The sequence below is a fragment of the Coenobita brevimanus genome, chromosome 100 (assembly GCF_032717465.1).
Source record: "Coenobita brevimanus isolate Jiangsu-jjx chromosome 100, ASM3271746v2, whole genome shotgun sequence".
NCBI lineage: Eukaryota > Metazoa > Arthropoda > Malacostraca > Decapoda > Coenobitidae > Coenobita > Coenobita brevimanus.
In genome coordinates, this window is record NC_137053.1 from 60,485,398 (window position 1) to 60,508,046 (window position 22,649).

The window sequence follows — 22,649 nt, forward strand, 5'->3', positions numbered from 1 at the left end:
AGCCAAGTACAGTATTGGAATTGCTGTGGTGGATTTGTTTTCATCTGATGGAACTGGCCTACTGCAACAGTTTAATACAATTTCGTGGTTGTGTGAAAGTCAATGAGCATTTAGTTAGGAACGAGTGTCCTTGATCACTAGACAGTTCAGCCCTCCAGTTTACCTACGCTCGCACATCAGTCGAGTTGAAAGGGGTTACGGATCTTTGTCAGGTTAAGCTCACAATAATTTGATACACGATTACATAAGGTACCATACTACCATGATATACCAGTCATATTAAGTAATCGTGGAAGAAATTTAATCTACATAAATTCATCTCAACCCTTCTTCCATATGAGAATTTGGGTTTATTCCATTATTCCTGTGTAAATAAAATATGTTTAAGGTACTTAACAACCGCAGTAAAGTTTATAATTCAACCACTTGGCTGGAAAACGCAGAACAGAAACTGTAAGTGAGGTATACCTGATATTTATGAGCCAATAAAACGCAAGCAGTATAAGAGAATATACTGTACATTGAAGTATAAAGCCGTGTCAGTGTTGGGAAATTGAGTTATAAAGAGGGAATTCTAATATAAACTTATCGGAGCTAAAGTTAACCCTATTTCATACGATAGAGGAGTTTAATCAAGGCTGGAGGCAGCAAAAATAAGGTATCTTAAAAATAGAAGTCTTTGTACTGCAAAAAATAATAGTGTTTGTTCCTAACCCATTCATTACGAGACGCCATTCCTTTCCTGAATAAGAGTTTGGAAATGGAGAGAATGTAGCCAATGTAGTAGTTGAGTCGGTGTTTATCATTCCATCACGCTTCTGTTGACTACTCTGAGCACCTCCTAACGATACACATACACGCAAAGTCTGGCTTCGTATTTGTAAAGTATCTTGAGAACAATATTTGCGATAATCAGGTCTGTATAAGCGAATATTGTTTGGTCGTGTATTTCACATAAATATTCGCCATATTTTAGTTGTATAAGCTTTGGATACTGTGTTGGTCAGTATCAAAATCATACTGTATATATTCAATTTAACATAGAACTAGTCCCCATCACTCAGAGGACTCATTTTGTTTCGTATTTTAAGTAACACCCGACGATATTTTTTTCCGTTTAGGACAGACCTCGTTTAGAAGGGGTTTATATATATATATATATATATATATATATATATATATATATATGTTTAGAGAGGGAATTCTTGAAATGAAATAACTCGTCAGAAGATAACCGTATAAGGCAGTAACTACTACTACTACTAGTAGTAGTAGTAATGATAATCATAATAATGATAATAATAATAAGGACTACCACAGCCTGAACGGATTAAGGTGAAGAAAGTTAATACGAAGCTCAGGTCATGTATGGGCATTCACGCACTTTGGCCGTGTATAGAGGAAATCCGTGCCGACGTACCTGCCGTATTTTCGTGCATGTCGTGATAAGTGCATCGGTATTTGCGCCGTAATAATAAGGTTGCGACGCCACCCCTCATAACCCGGCCCTCTCTTTGTGTGACCCGGGTGCAAGTTTGGGTCCTCCGAGGGTAAGATGGACGGGCAGGCGACACGCACCTTTATTTCTCGCAGGATCTTGGTGTTCACGTCTTGGGTCTGGGTTCTGTGTTGTATTGTTTGGACAGCCGTTTTTTTTTTTTTTTTTTTTTTTTTTTTTTTTTTTTTTGGGGGGGGGGGAGAGTGCTGGTATTAGTTCGGGAGTCTGTTTTTACACACACACACACACACACACACACACACACACACACACACACACACATACACACACACACACATACACCAAACTTCCTCCTCTGCTAATGCCAACGCCGGACTTGTTATCGGGGTGTTAATTTCCTTTTGTGTGGCAGTGTCTGAAAGGAACGGAGTCAATAGTGGAAATGTAGGATCCTTTTTTTAATGGGCGGTGGTGGGGTGTGTAGGATGTCGGGTGGGGTGTTCGTAGGGGTGTAAGTGTGGATGATAGGGTGTAGGGCGAATGTGGATGGTAATAAAATGTGTAGTGTGACGGTGATTAGTAGTGGGTGGTGTTGAATGTGACGGTGGGTGATCGTAGCGTGTGCAGAACGACTGTCGGTGGTTGTTAGGTGTGTAGTGTGAAGGTGTGTGGTGGTGTAGGGTGTAGGGTGCGATGGGTGCTGTGCTTGAGGTGTGTAGGGCTAGTGGGTGGTGAGAGGGCGTGTGTTAGGGATGTTATAGTGGTGATGATCGGGTGTGCAAGATGACTGTTCGTGTTGGTAATGAGAGTGTGATGTGACGATGTGTGGTGATTTTGCAGTATGTACCTGTAATGTGAGTTGAATCTAGTGTGTGGGGTGTGCAGTAGGGTGTGGGTGTGTAGGGTGAAGACAGAGGGTGTGTGGTGATGGTGGGGAGTGCGTGAGAGCTGTGGTCACGGTCCCGTTGTTAGCCAGCACAGTCTCACAGTCCCTATCCTCCAAAGTTTTTACGTTAGAAGTGTCTTTATTGTTTTGGTTGGTGGTAGTGGTGCTTTTAGGGAGTACATGATCTGATACATAAAACCTTTGTAGTTGTAGTAGTACCGTAGTAGTAGTAATAGTAGTAGAAGTAGTAGCTATTTGTTTATATTACTTTCCTGATCCCCATCTCTTAGACGGGAATCAAGATTTATTATTATTATTATTATTATTATATTATTTTAGATATGGGACGAGTTTACGTTAGCACTGAAATTGTTTACTCCCAAAGTTTATTATTAATGTCCATAAGGCTGACAACATACACGCACACAGTCCATTAAAGTTACCGTAACCAACCTTAACCTCTATATTCCAATTTTTTTTTTTTTTTCTTTTAGCCACCCTCAGACGATTTTATTCAACTGTAGAGTTAAATATAGCCTTCTTTAACGCCTTCATTACTAGAGGTCTGTCTTAAGTTGAGTAAAATCGTCAGGTGATTGCAAGAAAAATGAGAAAATATACCAGAGCAAGAAGGTTAAGCTATCACCGCTACTTTTGGTGTCGACGGTAAGATTTTTTTTTTCCAAGTATCTAGCAACAAGAAAACGTATAGAGACATTAAATCGATAAATACCGGTAATTCAGTACAATTACCTGAATTTATCGCCGCTACTCGCGCTACGGTACGGGGTAGTAGGGAATATTTATGGGTTTCAGAGTTTATAGTAATGCACACTCAGGGACTAAAGTTTTCGTCCGCTATACCACCGCGTCTGCTTCACACCAAGGACCGTATTTCAGAGCTAATCGCGTGGAGGTGAGGTTAAGCACCGAAAGTTTGATCATAATTCTAACGCATGTGTTGATGATAGACATGGCGGACCTTTCTGTAGTACCGTATATGATATTTTGTATAGTGGGATGCAGGCCTGTCACAGCTTACAATTACACCTGTTCCATAAATGACGATCATAAGTTAATGGTTTGCTTACACTTTCGCTCACGTAGTTATAAAAATGTATCTCTGACTTTAAGGCTTAAGGGTGTATCCGCTACTTTATACTTTCTTTCAAGACACATCGTACCATAACAAACAGCGAATTTCGTATGGGCAGGCAAACACAGCAAGCCTCTCTCAGGAGTGTTTGCAGCAGAGGAGAGGGAGAAGTATAAGAGGTGAGACATTAGGTGAACTTAGATTGACGAATGTACAGGCAAAGAGTTATCATAGGCAAACCGAAACAAAATTAAAACGTATTAGCACAAGTTGCCTGTGTTAGCTACTGGTGCTCGTGTTATGGTTTAGGGTAAAAAGCGTATGTTTTTACTTTTTACGCACAGGCCATCCCCAACAGCAGGTAAACGTAAACACAGGAGCATAACCTATTATCCATCTGTTGGTTTACCTAAATTTAACACCCCTGCTCGTGTGAATACCCGTCAGGGAGTGTTTCTTGTTTTCAGATCTGTATATTTATGTTGCTGCGGGGTAAGGGTAACAAGAAGCAAACCTAAACACAAGAGAAACGTGTTACTACTCGGTATCGGTATTTAATTGAAGTTACGTCAGTTACCCATTGTTACCTGTGTTGTTTTCTGCAGTAAAGAATGTTTATTGCTTTCAAGTTAATGTTTATGCAGTTAGAGGCCAAGAAATGAAAACAGAATTAAAACGCACTGTATTTCATTGAAGCTACGGTGCATAAATTACCAACTCTACTTGTGGGTTTGAAGTGTGGTAAGCGGTGACGTCATGATGGGGGAATGTCGGAGTTGGAGAGGGGGTTGCCTGAGGTCACCTGATAACTCGATAGTGGGCTACCAGGATGTGATACCACCACGCTCACGCCCTTCATCCTTTTCACACGTTGCAAAGGTTGTGTGAATTTGTGCGCGTGTCGTTTTATTGATTCCGGATTGCTTTATTAGTGGAGTTGTTAAATGACCTTGTACGTGTGCCGTTTGACTGATTACTTGCTTTTATTATACTGTAGTTCTTTCACATTAACTTGGTCCAGATTTTTGTCCTTTTGTAGCTTATTTCACGTAGCTCATCGACAGAATAAGGCAGTATATCCTTTCCATAGCACATCATCATGAGTAACAGCATATCCTAGTGTTAATTTATTCGTACAACACGGGATGGAGACAGGTGATTTTAAGCCAAGTTAGAGTAAGAAGATTAGAAGAGTATAGTCAGATTCCTTTAGGATTATACAGTATGTAGAGTTGCAGTTGTTTTCACCTTTACTCCGTTTCGATACAATGCCAAAACGTAATGAACTCATGTTAAACTAGGCTGATCAGTAATAAATAAGAGTTTAAAGATCGCTTCATTGTTTTAGAACCTCTTAGTGTGGAGGAATTATTGGGCGTGACAGTAGTCCAGAATAGAAAGCGAACAGAAGTGTGAGTAGGGTCGGTGGGTGAGAGTGTGTGTCCCTGATGGTGTGTGTGGGGGGGGCGGGGGACTACGTAAATGGAGGTGATGGAGTGTAAAAGAAGTACCGCCCCAGAGTGTGTGGCTGATTATGCTCCCGAATGGAAAGTAAATAGAAGTTGACCCTCATTTCTCATGGAGTTTTCCAGTAGCGAGTTTTTTTTTTTTTTTTTTTTTCAGTAGCCAGAGCAAAACAGATAAACGTCTCCCGGTTTCAGGGTTAATTTAAATAGTTTATTAACCCTAAAAGATCCCCAGAGCTTTATAGATAGCGAGTAATATCATTTAGCGTTAGCCGTACCAAATAGATCAGTTGTCCACCTTGGTTTTAAGTTAGGTTGAGTGTGCTTGAGGAGGGTCAGTGGCTTTTAATCAAGTCACGTGAGGCGAGGTAATGGGGGTGCAGAGATATGGTGCACCCCTGCTGTGCCTGCCTGAGAATGTGTTGCCAAAGAGAAAGTGAATTGAAGTTAAGTGTGATTGAGTAGGGAGGCTGGGTGTGTGGTGGTGTCCCTGGCTTGCCCTGGTGGTGTGTCTAGGGTACGTGAGGGTGGGGGGAAGGGTGGTGGTCTGTGGGGGTGACCTCAGCAGTTAGGTTGTGTGACTCACTGATAAACTGCACCTTTAGTTGGTTCAGCCTCTTCCTGTCGCACCACTCGGGCCTTCCTAATCGCTCCTTCATCACTACTGTTTCTCTGATAAGCTGCCTTTTTTTTTTTGTTATTATCATCACTTGCACCATCACGACGACACTTGCATCAGTACCGTTATGTGTTATATAAACCAGTTCTAGCTTAGTCTGCTCCTGTCGCAACACCTGCAACAGTATAATCTACCTACCCTTCCATCACCGTTCTTTAGTTTCGCAATAAGCTTTACCGTTTTTTGTTTCACAGTTTTTCACTATAACCACACACACCACCGCTGTTTGATTTGTTGTACTGATAAAGCTGCACCTCCGGCTGTTCATGTTTAGTTTGCAGTATCCTGACCACACCGCCGTTTTCTCGTTTGCTTTGGAGACTTCACAGCACCTCTACCTCAGCGATTTGTTGTGCATATTTACCTCAATATCATCATCACTCTTTGGTGTGACGTACTCCACATTGTACAGCTGTTAGTAGTGCATATCGGCTTACTGTTATCTGATCCACCTCGCATTCTCTGTAGCGTATCCTCGTAAGTTCAGATGCATTCTCTAACCAGTTATTTCTGTGAATGCCTCTTTAATATTTTATTGTAAGTTATGCAAACTACCGGTACGTCATGTTAAGAAGACATGTTTGGCGTACTGGAGAGCACTAAGGTATAATAGCAATGCACAGTTACAAAGGAGTAGCTGCAAGGACACTCCGTAACTCCTTCACTTCGATATATATATATATATATATATATATATATATATATATATATATATATATATATATATATATATATATATATAAAATCATCCGGACCTCCTTTCCCACCCCAGGGCGGGGTGAGGAGTAGCAGCGTCAAGGCAGCCAAAGTTTGCCAAATTCAATGGGCCACGGTTCCTTTCACTCATCATTCAAGCCCACGGAATCCTGGCTTCATCTGATAGGCCCAAAAAATGTCATCAAGTTTTATACCGTAGTTCCATATATACTTACCAGATAGAGCCAGTTCGTATACATTCAGTATATATAGTGTTTAGTGGCAACAAGAATGTACCACAGTTACAGGGGCGTCATTGCATTGAAGGGAGTCAGTGGAGACTTTGTACTTCCACCCCATCTGTGTGAAAGACCCTCCCCTAAGCCAAATAAAATCGTCTGGCAGTAACAGAAATGTAACTAGGCATCTGGTTCTGAAAATGTGAAGCTAATGAGATTACGTCCAGTTAGCCTACTGTTTTGCTGATACTACCTGGATCTCTCCTTGACTTAACAAAATCGTCTGGTGGTAAGAATAGGGAAATCAGAAAGACGTCATCGTGCTGAAGATGTTAAGTGAATCTTGGACATCATCCATCCCACCCACCTAAAAAAAAAGGAGAGGGATGTGGGTTTTGGGGTAGGAGCCGGAAACCACGAAAGAGAAAGCACAGAGTTGGAGCTTATTACCGGCTGACGTTTTATGAAGCATTAAATTCCGTGATTATGCTGTTACGAGTATTCATCACCATCATCGCCACTCTACTTTCCACACAAAATAGAAATAGCCCGTTCATATTTACACGTCTGAGTGGACTGTTAAAAAGAAGTGAAAGTGCGTGTTATAACGATTTTAATGAGTACATGACATGGTTTTGAACATTAGAGTTCATAACATGATGAAAGTAGACTGCTTGACATGCTGTTGAGGGAAATTGCCTGACGTGACGAGAGTGCATGACAGAGAGGGAGGGTGGAGTCAAGTGTGTCAGACGGAAGCTACGTCACGCTCAGGTGGCATGGCGCCGGAGCTCCATTGTTCCATATTCTTTCTCATTGTTCCTTACTCTTTCGAACCAACAGGAAGTCTTGCCTTGTTGGTCACAAATGAAGTGATTTGTACCTTCTCACCAGGAAATTACTGATATATTCTGTAGCAATATATGTGTATATTATCGTCCGATAGAAAGTTGTGTATTGTGAGAGGCGTAGCATTTTACCCTTAACAGTTTTCCATGTTACTCCTAGTAATGCGTTTATATATTACTAATATTTAAAGTCTTGACCATCGACGACTATTGCATTGATAACGTAGATACATGGGAACATGCATGTATCATGCAAAAAAAAAAAAAAAAAGTGTTAGGGAGAGTTTAGCTGACGGCAACTTAATATGGAAATATAGCTTAGTAAAGTAATAAATATTATGTATATTGTCTAGAGAAAGTATTCCATTAGGGAATGGAATAAAATGTAGTTATCGACGAAATAATAATAGATTTGCGATACTGAAGGCACTTAACTGCAAATTGTCTGCACGAAGCAGAATAAAATTGTCTGACGGTAGCAGGGATAAAATGTGAAACGTGTCATTGCTGTAAAGTTGCTAATGTAGATTATTTCTTATGAGCGGTCTTTTCTAAGTTAAGTGATGGCCTGGTAACACTGTTGGAGTTGCTAGTTTTAAATGGCCAGTCATTTAACTTATTCAGTCCGGTGATATAATTTATTGATATACGGGAAATTCTGCCCTGTTTAGTGCTGCCAGGCCAATTCATATCATGCGTATACCTGAAGCGAATGTCAGCCGTTAACTGTGCAAACTGTTGATAGAATACTATTATTGCATCAATATATGTCTAAAGGAAATATCAGGTAGCTAGCTGCTGGTTGTATGATGGTACTGCAAGAAGTTGATACTGCATAACTAGCTCAGTACTGATATTTACATCTAGTTGAGGAAAGAAAATTCTTGGGAGCTTCAGAAGTGAAAACACACACACACACACACACACACACACGAAGCTTTAATACAGAAAATTGCACTGGTGATCTGTATGGGTCTTTTACATTTATCAGCCACTTCATTGCTGTAGTGGATCAGTACTGACTCATATAGCTAGAGAACTTTCTGTATGGGGGAGAGAGGGAGGGAGATTCAGTTATGCTGGGTTCAGAAAGTGAGACTTGATGGAATTAGTGGTGCAAGATCTGATTAATTTTTTTTTAAATACCAGTATGTAATCTTCAGGATATGCTGTTGTACTGATCCTTCTGTCGTGAATCACTCAAATCTCTCATAGCAGTTGCAAAGGCTGTATCATTGGTTGACTGAGGTTCCAATAGAATGCTGCCTTGCATCACTCAGATTTATGATGCTCTCACCAGATTTATGATGCTCTCACCAAATGATGCTGATGAGGGTGGCAGTAGGGTGTAACACTGACATGCAGTTTACTATCATCAACCTTCTGAAATCCATTGCTGAACAAAATCCCTAGTATAGTTATCTAGTTATAACTTAAATAAGATAAAAAACTCATCATAGTGAAGGGGTTAGTTAAAGCGCCATTCATTACTCAGTTGGCATTTTGTTTTAGTACTGTATTTTCTTAGCAAAGTTTTTTGCCTTTATAGAGCCAAGAAGAGCATAATTTACAGGTAGCTGTGTAGTATTGTACAGTACAAGCAGTAACTAATTTTTATGTATTCAGATACTGTAGATACATATGCTTATGTAACTTGAAGAGTATTTTAGCTCAAGAACTTCAGTTTCATTAATGCCTTCGCCAATAAAGTTGGAGGAGGTTGTGTATTCACCTATGTTTGTATGTCTGCCTGTCCAGACAAATTTCCAAAAGTTCTCAGTGAATTTCAATGAAATTTGGTGGAAGGGTGGGCCATGGGCCAAGAAAGAAACGATTAAATTTTGGAGCCGGGTCTGGATGCAGATCCTATGTATAATATCTCCAAAAGTTCACAGTGAATTTCAATAAAATTTGTAGAAGAGTGGGCCTTGGGCCAAGGAGCAGTTGATTAAATATGGGGGCGGATCGGGATCCTATTTATTCCACACAATATCTCCACGGATCCAGATCCAGATCCTTTTTAATGGCAGTGGCATTGGCGGAGGTATGCACTGTTTGAGTGGTTTCTAGTTACATGCTGTACAGTAATTAATTTGACTTGTTTTTTGCTTTCAGATACATACATATGCTTAGGTAACACGAAGAGTACTTTAGCTCCAAATCTTCAACTTCATTATTTCGTAAGTACCGTAACTTGACACAGCAGCCACCATGACTCTGGATCACTACCACACGGGGGCCCCGGTCATTCTCAAGTGGGACCCCAAGAACCTTGAGATCCGCACCATGTCAGTTGAGAAGACACTGGAGCCGCTTGTCATTCAGGTCAACTATAATAGATTTAGAGCTTGTGTTATCCTGAGATGTGGCATCATTACTGATTTTTGCTGATGGTTTGTGTATGGTTCTGATATGTTTCAGAATTATCTGTTGTACTTTTCTTTTATTGTGCATGGTAAAATTGATTTTAGTGGGCACCACATTTCCTGTGGCACATGACATGTATAGTATTGTCTAGGTCAATCTGTAATTTGTCATCTTGCAAGAAATTAATCATTGTGATGTGTAACAGACATACATAAGGTATAGTACGGCCAGTCATATTGGCGAAACTTAATGTTACTGGAGTTGTATATCTAAATTAATTGCTGATCATTATCACATCATATACAGGGAATAAAGTAGTTAGTCATGTGCTTATATGAGACAAAAGTAGTTTCTTACTGTGTTGCTCTATACAAACATTGACACTGTCAGTAGTGAAATGTGATGCTTATTTTAGGCTATAACTGTTTAATGTTTGGAACAATTTATCACTGTAGGCTGAGGAGGCAAGTTCAGCGCTGAGACACTGGTGACTGTCAGTGTGAAATGCTTTGATCATGCAGTATGCATTGGATTGATTATAAGTGCTGGATAGGGATAGTACTACCAGTACTATATTATATTGTCTGTGATGGCAAGAGAGCTTTTGCAAGAGTATAATCCAAATTGTGTTATGGTAATTACTTTTCATTTCAGTATGTCCTTGTTGCTAAAGAACAAAGTAATTTAATTGATAAACTAGTTGCAGTTGCTGTTTAACTTTGTGCATGTTGCAGACAGTATGGTACTTGCTTTTTATATTTTGTTTTAATTTTTCAAGCATCACAGCCGCATCTAGGGTTCTTGTTTTAATATTTTATTAATTTCTGTTTCTTTTATTTTCAGTGTTTTGGTTGATGTGCATGTGTGATTCATGTACTGTACTCTATTCTGATGTGCATTGTGCTTGTGAAAGACACTAGTGCATGAACTTTATTTTAATAGTGGAGAAAATTTGTATGAGAAACCACAGCAAGCAACAAGTGGATTAATTTAACACTCAAGATAAAATAGATAAGTATTAAATTCACAAACATCAAAATGCCTGAAAACAGCTACTCAGCACCCATAAATGCAGACAATGGCAGCGGACTGGTTCTGCGATGGGACATTAAGAACTTGGAGATCAAGACTAGATCTGTAGAAAAAACCCTTGAGCCACTGGTCATACAGGTGAATGTCTAGTGTTTCAGGATAAATCCTCAATTGGCAGTATAAAGCCATCAAAGTGTTCTGCTTTTAGTGGTATAGTTAACCCTGAAATATGATCATAAACTTTTGATTGCATTCTTGCTAGTACCATACCAGTCTTTTATTCAGCTTATGGAGATATAATTTAGTCAGAAGATTAATGAAGGCCATACCGAAGTCTTTTACTTAGCTTATGGAGATATATTTTAGTCACAGGATTTAATGAGGGCCATATCGAGCTCCTCTAGTTGCAAGTCTATGAAGGCCATATCGAGCTCCGCTAGTTGCAAGTCTTTCCAAAGCTAAGTATAATCATGTGGTGATAGCAGTACTGTAATAGAATATAATACATGTGATCTTATTGAGGAGGTTAACCTATCCACTACAGTAACATATTCTGTCATTTGTTCTGGCCACCAAAGAGACAGTTTTGTGCAACATGAAAGCTTTCCAGCTAAGTTATATTTTAAAAGTTTGTCCTAAGATGAATTAAATAGCACGGAGGTAGCTGGAATAATGTAAAATGTTCCATTATAGCCAGGGTGTTAACTATATTGTAACTTAATTGTCTAGTACTATTTCCTCATTTTTTTTTTTTTTTTAAATGGCATACTTGCAGTTGTACTTAGCATGATCTTACATTTCTGTTCATGGAACTCTCTGTGGTTACTTCTTTAAAGCAAAATCAGTTTCTAATGTTTGTTGCATACATCCTGTAACAGTCCAACCATGTGAGACACATTGCTAATTAAAGATCAGATTCATGTTGTGTTTCGCTAGTTGTTAATAATCGTCAAACAGTACTTGAAAAAAAAACAAAGTTTCAGAATCTCGTATTGTTTGCTCTGTCACTGTAACTCTCTGCTGCAACGTAATGCAAGATAGGGTTACCATTGATATGTATATTGTCAATGTGACATTCTGGGTTTTTTATATATTTAGGTCACAACACTTGTCAACACAAAAGGACCATCCAAAAAGAAAAAAGGGAGAAGCAAGCGTGCCCATGTCCTCGTTGCAGCCGTAGAAGCAGCCACCAACAATTTCATAGAGCGAGGAGAAGAAATTGCGTATGAGAACCCGGACATCAGAGGTGAAATGTTGGGTGCTGTTGAAGAAGTTAGAAAGACAGGTGAGGGTGGCAACAAGGAGACACATATTGTAGCTACATCAAATTCCTTGTTATATGTCTCCTTTTCTGTGTTTTTTGATGTTTCCTTTGTATATTGCAGAAATGCTGCCAAAAGTTAATTGGCAGTTCCCCAATTTACATCTCTGGATCTACAGTATGGACAATTATTTTGTTTTGTTTTGTTTTGGAATACAGCTCAGACATACAGTAAATGAGGATCACATGTACAAAAAGTTGCAGTATTGTATTGTGATTTTGAGGCTTGATGGACTGACCATACTCTTCTTTGATGTAAAGACTAAGATGATTGTTTCTGTTGCAGGTGACATTATGTCCCGTGCTGCTCGAGAGTTTGCTGAGGATCCTTGCAGCAGTGTGAAGCGTGGTAACATGGTGAGGGCAGCCAGAAACTTGCTGTCAGCCGTAACAAGACTCCTCATCCTCGCGGACATGGTGGATGTTCACCGCCTTCTGAAGAGCTTGCAAGTGGTTAGTATAGGGTGGTAAAACAAATAAAGTATAAAGCCAGGTGAACATAAGTAAAATGGCTTTTTAAAATCCATGTTGGCGTATTACTTTTCATCTAAGAGGGGATGTAAATGTAGATAAATCCATACAGTATACTGTATTGGTACTGTATCAATTTTAAGAAAGTACCTGATTATCAGTATTTGTGCTTCATCTTTATCTCATAAAGAACATTGCTGAACAGTTTGTTTATGGTACTTTGTACAGTCTTAGAAATGAAAAAGTAACTTAGATTTTGAACTTCTCTGTGTGTCTAATAATGTTGGTAAAATTTGTTCTCATTTACATAGGTTGAAGATGACTTAGAAAAGGTTAAGAATGCATCAAGTCAGTCAGAGCTGCTGGACAACTTCCGATTATTTGGCAAGAATACCAATGATCTCATCAATCAAGCAGCCAAGAGACAAAATGAGCTGAAGGATCCTCGACTTCGTGATGACCTGGCCTCAGCCCGGGCAGTTCTCAAGAAAAATTCCATGATGCTCCTTACAGCCTCTAAGGTTATCATCATATTGTACTTCAGTGTTATAATTGGGTGTGATATTTCGTGATTAGTGTGGTAGTCCGTCATAGTTGCAGTTTTAGAATTATTCAACAAGCACAGTACATAATCCTCCTATCTGCATATGTAATTAATATTCATCATTTTCCCCTGTAAGAGGTACTTCAGTACTGTAATTGTGTTTAGTTTGATGGTTGTAGTAGATTACTACTACCCTCATCTCATGCCACTCAGTGTTTTCATTATACCGTAGTTATACTTAGTCAGAAGAAACCGAAATAAATTCAGGATGATGGATGTGAAAATGGTAAGCAGTTTTATCAGGTAGATGGTGAGTAGACCCACATTAAAAATGGTTCTTGAAGAGATGAATTACAAAAATACATTTAATTTACTGGATCCCCATGTAATTTTAAAAAGTGTAAGAATTAAGCTATTGGATATTGATGTATGGAAAATTACAAGTAACACAAATGTATGTTGAATGAATATAGGAGTACATTACTTATTTTTTACAGATTTCAGATAGAAATATGCACAGGAAAAAGTATTGGATATTACGTAACCTACACCAGTTTGCCGAATGCAGTACTTTACTGAACTAGAGGCTGAAAACTTACAAAGAATTATCAAGCTACCATATCTCCATTTTGCAACTAAGTATCTGCTTTCAGGCATATGTACGGCATCCTGAGCTTGCAGCTGCTAAGGCCAACAGAGACTTCGTGTTCAAGCAAGTTTGTGAGGCTGTGAACACCATAAGTGATGTGGCACAAGGGAAGGCCACAGGAGCTGCCCAGATGCCTTATGAGGGGCCCGGTGAATTGGCTTCAGCACTTGATGATTTTGATGTAAGAATAATGTTTTAATGTTGCATAACTTTAATTATCACTGGTTAAATGTAAATTTTTTCAAGTGTTCAGCTGACTGTTGTATGTAATCATAGTACAAGTGTTGCAGTAATGCATATTATATTGAAGAGCGTAGATTGTCCATCAAATAAATCATCTATATAACCCTATATTCTCACTGAAACGTGGTAAAAGGAGACTTCCTCAGGCACATAATAGTATTATCTTGGAAATTTATTTATTAGCGTATCATCCTTATTGTTTTTGTATTTTCCATAATCACATATGGTAAAGAGATCTAGGTTTGCAGTCCCTTTTGGGACATAAATCAGAGAAATGTGCAGTACAGTCTCTTCCAGTCTTCGAGCCCTGTGCCATAGAAGCATAGAAGATGCATTTAACTTTTAGAGTTAGGCAATGAATTTGTCAGACCCCTCCGTTAGCATAAAGAGGGATGAAGTTTTTACCTACAGTCCCGCTATTTTTAAGTTTTATGATACAGTTTGTCGGATATATGGGGGTTAGTATTTACTATGCCTTGTTTCCATGGCAATTCCTGCAATATTATCATTTGAGTAAAAGGAGAACTTAAAAAGTAAGCTTTGTATTTTTAATCCATTACAGGAACGCATTAATATGGACCCACTGACGTACAATGAGGTGCGAACACGACCATCCTTGGAGGAGAGACTTGAATCCATCATAAGTGGGGCAGCACTCATGGCTGACTCCTTCTGTACAAGGGACGACCGCCGCCTCAAGATAGTGGAGGAGTGTAATGCCGTGCGCCAGGCTCTTCAGGACTTGCTTACTGAATATATGGACAATGTATGAGATGCTTTTAATCCTTTCTTATATTTACAATACCTTTATGATATTAACATAATTTGATCCTTCTCACTGTCTATCCATAAACTGATACAGTAACGTATCATTTTATCACATGATTAGTGCTTAAAAAAGTACTTGCGCCTTTCTCCTGGCTGAACTGAAATTCTTCATTTCATCCCACACTGCTGTCATCATCAACACCTTGATTCCTTCATGGAACCCCCCCCCCTTTCTCCCATCAAGAAATGATAGATTTCTTTTTTTCCTTTGCATATTCTTTTCTGTCTTTAGTTCCTTGAAGTTATCTTTTATCTCCCTTCTTTTGTGAATTGTCACTCCTTCAGTACCTTGTATGATGTTTTTACTGTAAGTCGCTATTTCAGAGACTTTATTTGGTTTCAGTCTGTATGCATTTTTTTTAATATGTTCATACCTTCTCTCATTGTTTTACCTTATTTAATTTAGCAGTACTACATCTCACTTCTGCATTTCCAACCAAACCAGAATTATCTTAAAAGGTCCTAGTGTCAACACTGCCATGTGCTTTACTGATCTCTGCAGCTCTTCTGTAATGATGATGATAAAAAAATAATAATAATAATTTTCTGGATTGTTTTACCCACCACCCATTTCCATTACAGTTAGTTCCCATATGAACCTCATTTGCAGTCCTCTTCTCCTCCTGTCCATTTCATTGATATCAGTCACCTGCTCATCATGTATATCATGGGACCAGAGTACTACCTTGTGTTTTTCATAATAGTTTCATCCACATCCATTTTACTGCCTACTTACCAGCACTTGCTCTTTTGTCTTTGTCCCTGCAAGTCAGTCACATGTCTTATTTTCACTAACCTGGTTTCTTATGCAGGTGGACAGTTATACTATGATGATTATTACTGTAGTGTGAATATAGTACAGTACAATCAGTCCTTATTTTATTGTGGTGGTTTGTACAAGTAAAATGCTGCTTTAAGTGAAACTGCTTGATGGTATTAATCACTTCAACCCAAGGATGTCTTTAGTTTATTTTTTGCTATCTCCAGATAATTTTGTTCAGCCAGGAATAAACTTTTCTAACAAGGTGGTTCGATATAGCCTTATTTAATCACTTTGCTACTGGAAATCCTTTGTAACTTGAATAAATAATCAGGTTTCAGTCAGAACAGAAGAAAATGACATCCTGAAACTGAGGAGATTAAAAACACAAACCACTCATTTCTGACTTTTAACAAAGAAGTGTCAGTTAAGAACAAATTTAAGTGAAAAAAAGCAACTTAATAATGAAATATAGTACCATGAGATGAGTACTGCCTGTATTGTAAGGTATGCAGGAGATTGTAATGCAAACTTAGGCAGTTTTGACCTTCATCACTCACCTCAGAACTTGTGCCACTTCAGCTTCTGTTGGTGTTGTATTGAACTTGATCTTATTGCTATGAGATGGTAATGGCTGTGATTATTTGCTGTTAGATTTAACAATTAGACCATGAGCATTGTCTTAATGATCACTTACTTTCATTGGTTTTATACTTTAATTATGTAGCTTACTGCTGTAGTTGAGAGAATGTCTTGCTCAGTATTAGCTTATAATTCTGCCATAGATGGGACGGAAGCAACCCTCGGAGAACTTGGATAAGGCCATCGACCATATGTACCGCAAAACTAAGGATCTGCGACGTCAGCTGCGTAAAGCTGTTGTGGATCATGTGTCAGACAGGTGAGGTGAAACACAGAGCAATGTGACTGAAAACTGTTTCCAGTAAATTTCAGATCTACAAAATGTGTTGAAGGGGCATTCATTATTTGAAAATTATATTTCTTGGGGTGGAGGGGATTATGTCTTTCATTTAGGAATCGCAGATAGTTGTACAGGCTGAACTAATGCTATGGATTGAGTCTGTAGACCACTTAACTCCCTCACTATATTAGATTGCCTTTAACCCCCACAGCCTAAAAATGTTATTTTTATTTCATTCTTGTTGCTGCCATGTGATTGTATTCAGTTTAAAAAAGCACCCTCTTCAGACTCTATCTGCCTCCCCAGCTCAGAAAATCTTCCTTAAGCTCAAGAAATTGGTCTAAAGGTAGGGGTGGGGGGGAAGACTTGCAAAGTGGTTAAGCTGAATAAAATTCTGACAGTAGCCAGAGTAAGTATAATAATTTTATCGTAGTGCAGGGTTAATAAAGATGAATTTTAATCCTTTCATTATGAGACGTCTGGTAAACTAAAAAAAAAATAGAGAGGGCAGGAGGGAGAGAAATAAATACAATTCCAGTCATACCAGAATTACTAATATGCAGTTAGAAGAAATTACATTATCGATTGTTGCGTGTTTTATCTCTTCTCCCTCCGTATTCTCCCAGCTGTTAGGTAGATGTGTTGTTAGACTAAGGATGTTTTAAATGCGTTTTTCATATTACATTTCAGTCACATAGTACATTACATAAACAGTAACAGGACAAAATTATTAGTTGGATTTATGCTATAAATACTTCTGTAGAGGCATCAGGATTTAAAATATTTTATCATTTAATTCCAGTACTATGTTACAAATATTAACTTAATTTTGTTCAGGTACATCAGTTGCAAAGTATTGTCAATTACTATTGTTTATTTTTTCTAAAATATGGTGTTCACTATGCTGTACTAATTATTAATTTCATTTCAGTTTCTTAGAAACAAATGTCCCACTGCTTGTATTAGTGGAAGCTGCAAGGAATGGTAATGAAAAAGAAGTGGAAGAATATGCACAGGTGAGTACTGGTACATGGTACACTGTAACCACCTTGTTAACTTTGGTTTCATAATGTGGTAAGTATGCATGTATTATGAATGTGTTTTCCATATTCAAGACTTTTATATTTCTGCATAAGTTCTGGAATGTTCATAGGATATTACGGTACTTATATTTTGTGCTCGACAACTTCATCATAACAAAAACCGATACATAATTGTATTGACTTTCATAAGTGTGATGACTGTGAATGCTTTTTTTTGTATACTTAGTGTTTCAAGTCATTATCAGCTATTATTCCTGTATCTCTACTGTTTTTTTTACAGGTGTTTACAGAGCATGCAAACAAACTGGTGGAGGTTGCCAACTTGGCTTGTACAATGTCAAACAATGAGGATGGTGTGAAGATGGTGAGGTATGGTGCAGCCCAAATAGAACAACTGTGTCCCCAGGTTATCAACGCCGCCAGCATCTTGTCAGCTAGACCTAAGTCCAAGGTTGGTAGTAGAACCTTAAATTACTAATCGGATGTCATAGGTGAATAGTGAGTCTTGTCACTTAATCGCATGGTAATATTGATCTAAATTATGTGTAAATCATATGTTGATTGCAGTTATATATTGTATTGATAGATTATTAGGTAGGGAATAGCCAAAGAAGAGAGAAACACTAAACAAAAAATATAAAGAACAGAGGGGTTGTGCACACACAGCCAGGAAAGTACAGTATTGTTACAACTGGGTACAATGGATATCAGAGTGAGCACTGTGAGTCTAGTCATATTTGAAGGGTTGGTAAACCTGTTTCCGAGGTGTCTTTCGTAATAGTGTAATACCATTTTTAGTTCCTTCATGTTACCTGTGGAGTGAAATAAATACAGGTATATATACCTCGGTTTAATGATGTAATTTATCATATATCGGGTTAGTTTTAACATGTAAAGTAATGGGATGCATTTTTGAGCCTTGGGTTCCCCCCCCCAACCAAGTTCAAAACCCACCCAAATGAGCCTAAAAACAAGTTTAAAACCAATATAAATGGCCTAACAGCTGTAAAAGAAACAAACCTAAGCCTGACACCTGTAAATAACTCACTATAACCAACAAATAAAATCAGAAAATCATCAAATGTAAATCTGGAAACAATCAGGCTTAGTAAACTGTACCCCAAAATGACAATGTTCACCCTGCACATGGCTAAAACACATTAAGTCTGAAAACAGTTTGTAGATCAACCTAAACACACAATTTGTCTAAAATATCATCAAAATTGGTAAAAAAAAATCAACACCCATTGTTAAACTGGGGTTTGGCCATCATTAGGCAGGGTATGGTGGTATATCTACCCCCATCGTTAAGCCGGGGTATCACATCAAGGGGTATCATATATTGAGGTATACCTGTACACACAGTCAAAAAAGTATCGCGCAGGAGGGGTACTATGATATCTGAAATGGTCAATATAGCTTGTGTAGTCCTTGGAAAACTAATTGATCATCATCTGAATATGCATCCAGTAACAATATCAACCATAAAATGTCACAAGAAACCTATCTCTGACATACTTATGTAAGCATGTTTGACAGTATGGGAGAAAATCATCAAACATTTCTAGGGTCCATTGTCCATGGCGTCAGATTGTTTTGGGCCAAATGTGCACAGATACTTTTTTGATCGTGTGTACATAAACAGTGATGGCAGTTGTGTATCGACCTTTGTTTCGTTTCTTTTGTCTGTTGTGTCTTTAGGTATGGCACCAAAACTGTAATGATACTTTTCTGGCTGTGTGTACATGATGGTGGGAGGCATGGAGTGGTGAGAGGGTGTACTGATGAGTGGTGATACTTTTTTTTTTTTTTTTTTTAAATGAAATATTAAACATGTAGTAACAATAAGAATGTCACCATTTTACCAAGCAATGTATCTAACTCATTACCAGCCTGAGACAGACCCCTCTCACCACTCCCAGTTGCACCAAACTTACAAAGTTCATCACTTCATCATGTTCTCTGTCTTCCTCTTGCTCCACCCTGAGGTTCCACTCATTTATTCTGATTGTGCTTGTTATTTGTCAGATGAAGGGCTTAACCACAGTACATCCATTTATGCGCTTCTTTGCTCTAATGATTGTATCATTTACTGTAGCTGTTCCCATAGTTGAGTAGCTTTTTTTTAATCTGCATATAGCATCATCATTTCCAGTTCATTTCGAACACTCAGATAAGTTTATGTTCTAAGAATTTAGTGAGAATGATGATTTCTACTCCCATAAGTTAGAACAGGGAGAATGTACTAAGCATATACTTTTTTTTAAGTAGTATGTTGTACATCATTAAAGTACTTTGGTTATCAAAGGCTCTCTCATCTCTTGATTTTGTTACTGTATAATGTACTAGAACTGTATGAACTGTCTATCCTTGTTTTGTGCACTTATCTACTGATTCAAGTTCATCCTTCCATTTAAAGTGGTAAGGGTTGAATCATCATCATCATCATCATCATCATCATCATCATCATCTGGACCTCCTTTCCCACCCTAGAGCAGGGTGAGGAGTAGCAATGTCCAGACAGCCTAAATTGCCCAGTTCATTGGGCCGTGCTTCCATTCGTTCATCATTCTAGTCCATGGAATCCTGGCTTCATCGGATAGGCCAAGAAAATTTTGCCACGTTCTGTAGATTCACTTATACCTATCTGATAGAGTCAGTCCAAATGCTGTCACGTTAAAAGGGGTGCCAGATCGCTGGTTACGTGCTTCTCTGCACAAAGTTCATCCAGCCAGCTCGGTCTCTTGTCTGTCTCTTAGTCTCACCAACTTCTGTACCTCTCATCCTCACATACTCATCCACCATATCCTTCCACCTTCTTCTTGGCTTACCTTGCCTCCTCCCTCCTTCAAATTCGCTCAGAGGTTGATGGGGGCGCTCCCATCCACTCATTCAATGTAGTGCTGCTCTCAGGTGCCAGCCCTTTCCTCTCTTCCTTCCTTCTTTCCTTCCTTCCTCTTCTGTCTTTCTTCTCATCATTCTTTCCTCATCCTTCTGTCTGCGGGTGACTACACTGAGTGACAAGACAAATGGTTTCCATCACACCAGGAAACCATTTACTATGCTGGGTGGTAACCAGGTAGCCAAATTATGACACCTGGTGGTTTAGTGGGTAATTAAGGAGCTCCAATCGGAATGAGCCTGTGTAGGTTTGTATCCAAGGGATGGTTGGGGTTTATTGCTCATGTAATGCCACTCGGGAATGAGTGTGGCTGGTCACTCTTATCTTAAATGTCAGGACCAACTTGCCTAGCCCCAGGTTCACACACACTCTTCATACCACAAGGAAACACAGCAAATGTAAGAAATTAGATGAAATTCAGAAAGGTACACCACATGACATGGGAAAGTCCTTTTGAAAAGGAGGATTAATTTCAGTTTATACTACAGCAGGATTGATTTAGCTACCAGTGATATTTTGGTAAAATTTATTTTGCACTTCAGGTCACCCAGGAAAATATGGATGCCTTCAAGGATGCATGGGAGAATCAAGTCCGTATCCTCACAGAGTCTGTTGATGACATCACAACAATTGATGACTTCTTGGCTGTTTCAGGTATTCTTTTTTTAATTTAATGTAAAAATGTGTAAATTATTATTTTTATCTTTATTATTACAATATTATTATTATTATTGTTACTTCTGTCTTTCTTTCCTTCATTCTTTCTTCTTCGTTCTGCCTATAGGTGACTCTACACTGAGTGAAATGGTTTCCTGTATACCAGGAAACCATTTACTACACTGGATGGTAACCATATAACCAAATTATGGCACCTGGAGGTTTAGTGGGTAATTAAGACGTTCCAATCTGATTGAGCCTGTGTAGGTTTATATCCAAGGGATGGTTGGGGTTTATTGCTCATGTAATGCCACTCAGGGATGAGTGAGGCTGGTCACTTTCATCTTAAATGTCAGGACCAACTTGCCTAGCCCCGGGTTCCTACGCTTCTCGTGGGACGACATAGGATTGGGTGATGGATGGATGGATTATTATTATCAGTGGGGGTATTATTGTTTTTATTACTGATAATGATATAATGTTTTTGTTATTGTTGTAGCCCCAGGCTCATCTGAACATTAATGTGGTGGACTGCAGGCTGTAGTTGCCCTTCTTCCATGGTCCACTATCCTCTATGTAGAGAATAGGTAGGGACTTGATGGACTTTTTGTGTAATTGGGAAACAAATCTGTTGCTGCTGCTCTAGTTATGTTGGTGCCACTGCACGAAACATCTCTCTCCAGCACCATTTTATTATATAAAATTATTATATAATACAGGACAGTAACATGTAAATAAATATATGAATTCTGTAATGGCCACTGGCTGTTTAGGTGCTTTCAGGAGAAAAATAATAGTTAGAGCATTGGAGGCAGGGTTATTGGAAAACACATGTGGAATATAGAAAGTGGATAGAATAGAAAATGATGTGATAATGAAAATGTGGAGTTAGGAAGTGTGTGGATGGGAAAGTTTGTTAGAACATTCATAGATGGTATGATCATATGGGGAGAATGGATGTAAATAGAGGGTTGTAAGGAGTAAGAGTGAGTTTGAAGGTGGGAGGAGGTATAATTTTTCTTTTTCTTCATTTTCTGAATCATACCTCACCCCATCGTTGGGTCTAAAAAAAAAAAGACAAGGGATGGTGGTGATGATGTTATATGAGAGAAAAGATGATACTGTAGGTCTCTGAAAGGTATATTTTTGTGTTTGGCATTATTTTAATATATGTTGATTGTAGTTTTATGACAAACATATATTTACACCCAAACTATAAAATGATGTAATTTTATCCTGCCAGAGAGTCACATCCTGGAGGATGTGAAGACATGTGTGCGTGCCATCAATGAGGGAGACCCAGAGACCCTTGATCGCATTGCTGGGGCTATCAGAGGACGCTCCACCCGTGTGTGCCACGTTGTTGCCTCAGAGATGGACAACTATGAACCTTGCATGTACACTGACAGAGTTCTAGAAGCTGTCAAAGTTCTCCGTGACCAAGGTAATAATAGGCAGGTCCTGTTAAAAAAAAAAAATAATAATGCAATAGTTAAATTTTCTTGTATTGTGCAGTATTTACTTCTTTCTCAAAAGGT

At 38.6% G+C, this 22,649-nt stretch overlaps 1 protein-coding gene across 4 annotated transcripts in view; it reads left to right on the top strand.

Annotated features, from left to right (window-relative positions):
* The window catches only part of alpha-Cat (catenin alpha), a 65,349-nt gene that overhangs the window by 25,907 nt on the left and 16,793 nt on the right, over positions 1–22,649 (top strand). For 2 of the 4 annotated variants that reach the window (XM_080284107.1, XM_080284108.1), the window contains exons 2-12: positions 9,485–9,694; positions 11,867–12,056; positions 12,379–12,545; positions 12,875–13,084; positions 13,761–13,937; positions 14,562–14,765; positions 16,373–16,488; positions 17,441–17,525; positions 17,833–18,003; positions 20,997–21,108; positions 22,355–22,555. In XM_080284107.1, coding sequence (XP_080140233.1) covers positions 9,581–9,694; positions 11,867–12,056; positions 12,379–12,545; positions 12,875–13,084; positions 13,761–13,937; positions 14,562–14,765; positions 16,373–16,488; positions 17,441–17,525; positions 17,833–18,003; positions 20,997–21,108; positions 22,355–22,555 — 1,747 coding nt within the window. In that variant the 5' untranslated portion in view covers positions 9,485–9,580. Of the gene's footprint in view, positions 1–9,484; positions 9,695–10,603; positions 10,907–11,866; positions 12,057–12,378; positions 12,546–12,874; positions 13,085–13,760; positions 13,938–14,561; positions 14,766–16,372; positions 16,489–17,440; positions 17,526–17,832; positions 18,004–20,996; positions 21,109–22,354; positions 22,556–22,649 lie in introns of those variants that run through there. The other 2 variants (XM_080284105.1, XM_080284106.1) reach the window with 1 other exon arrangement.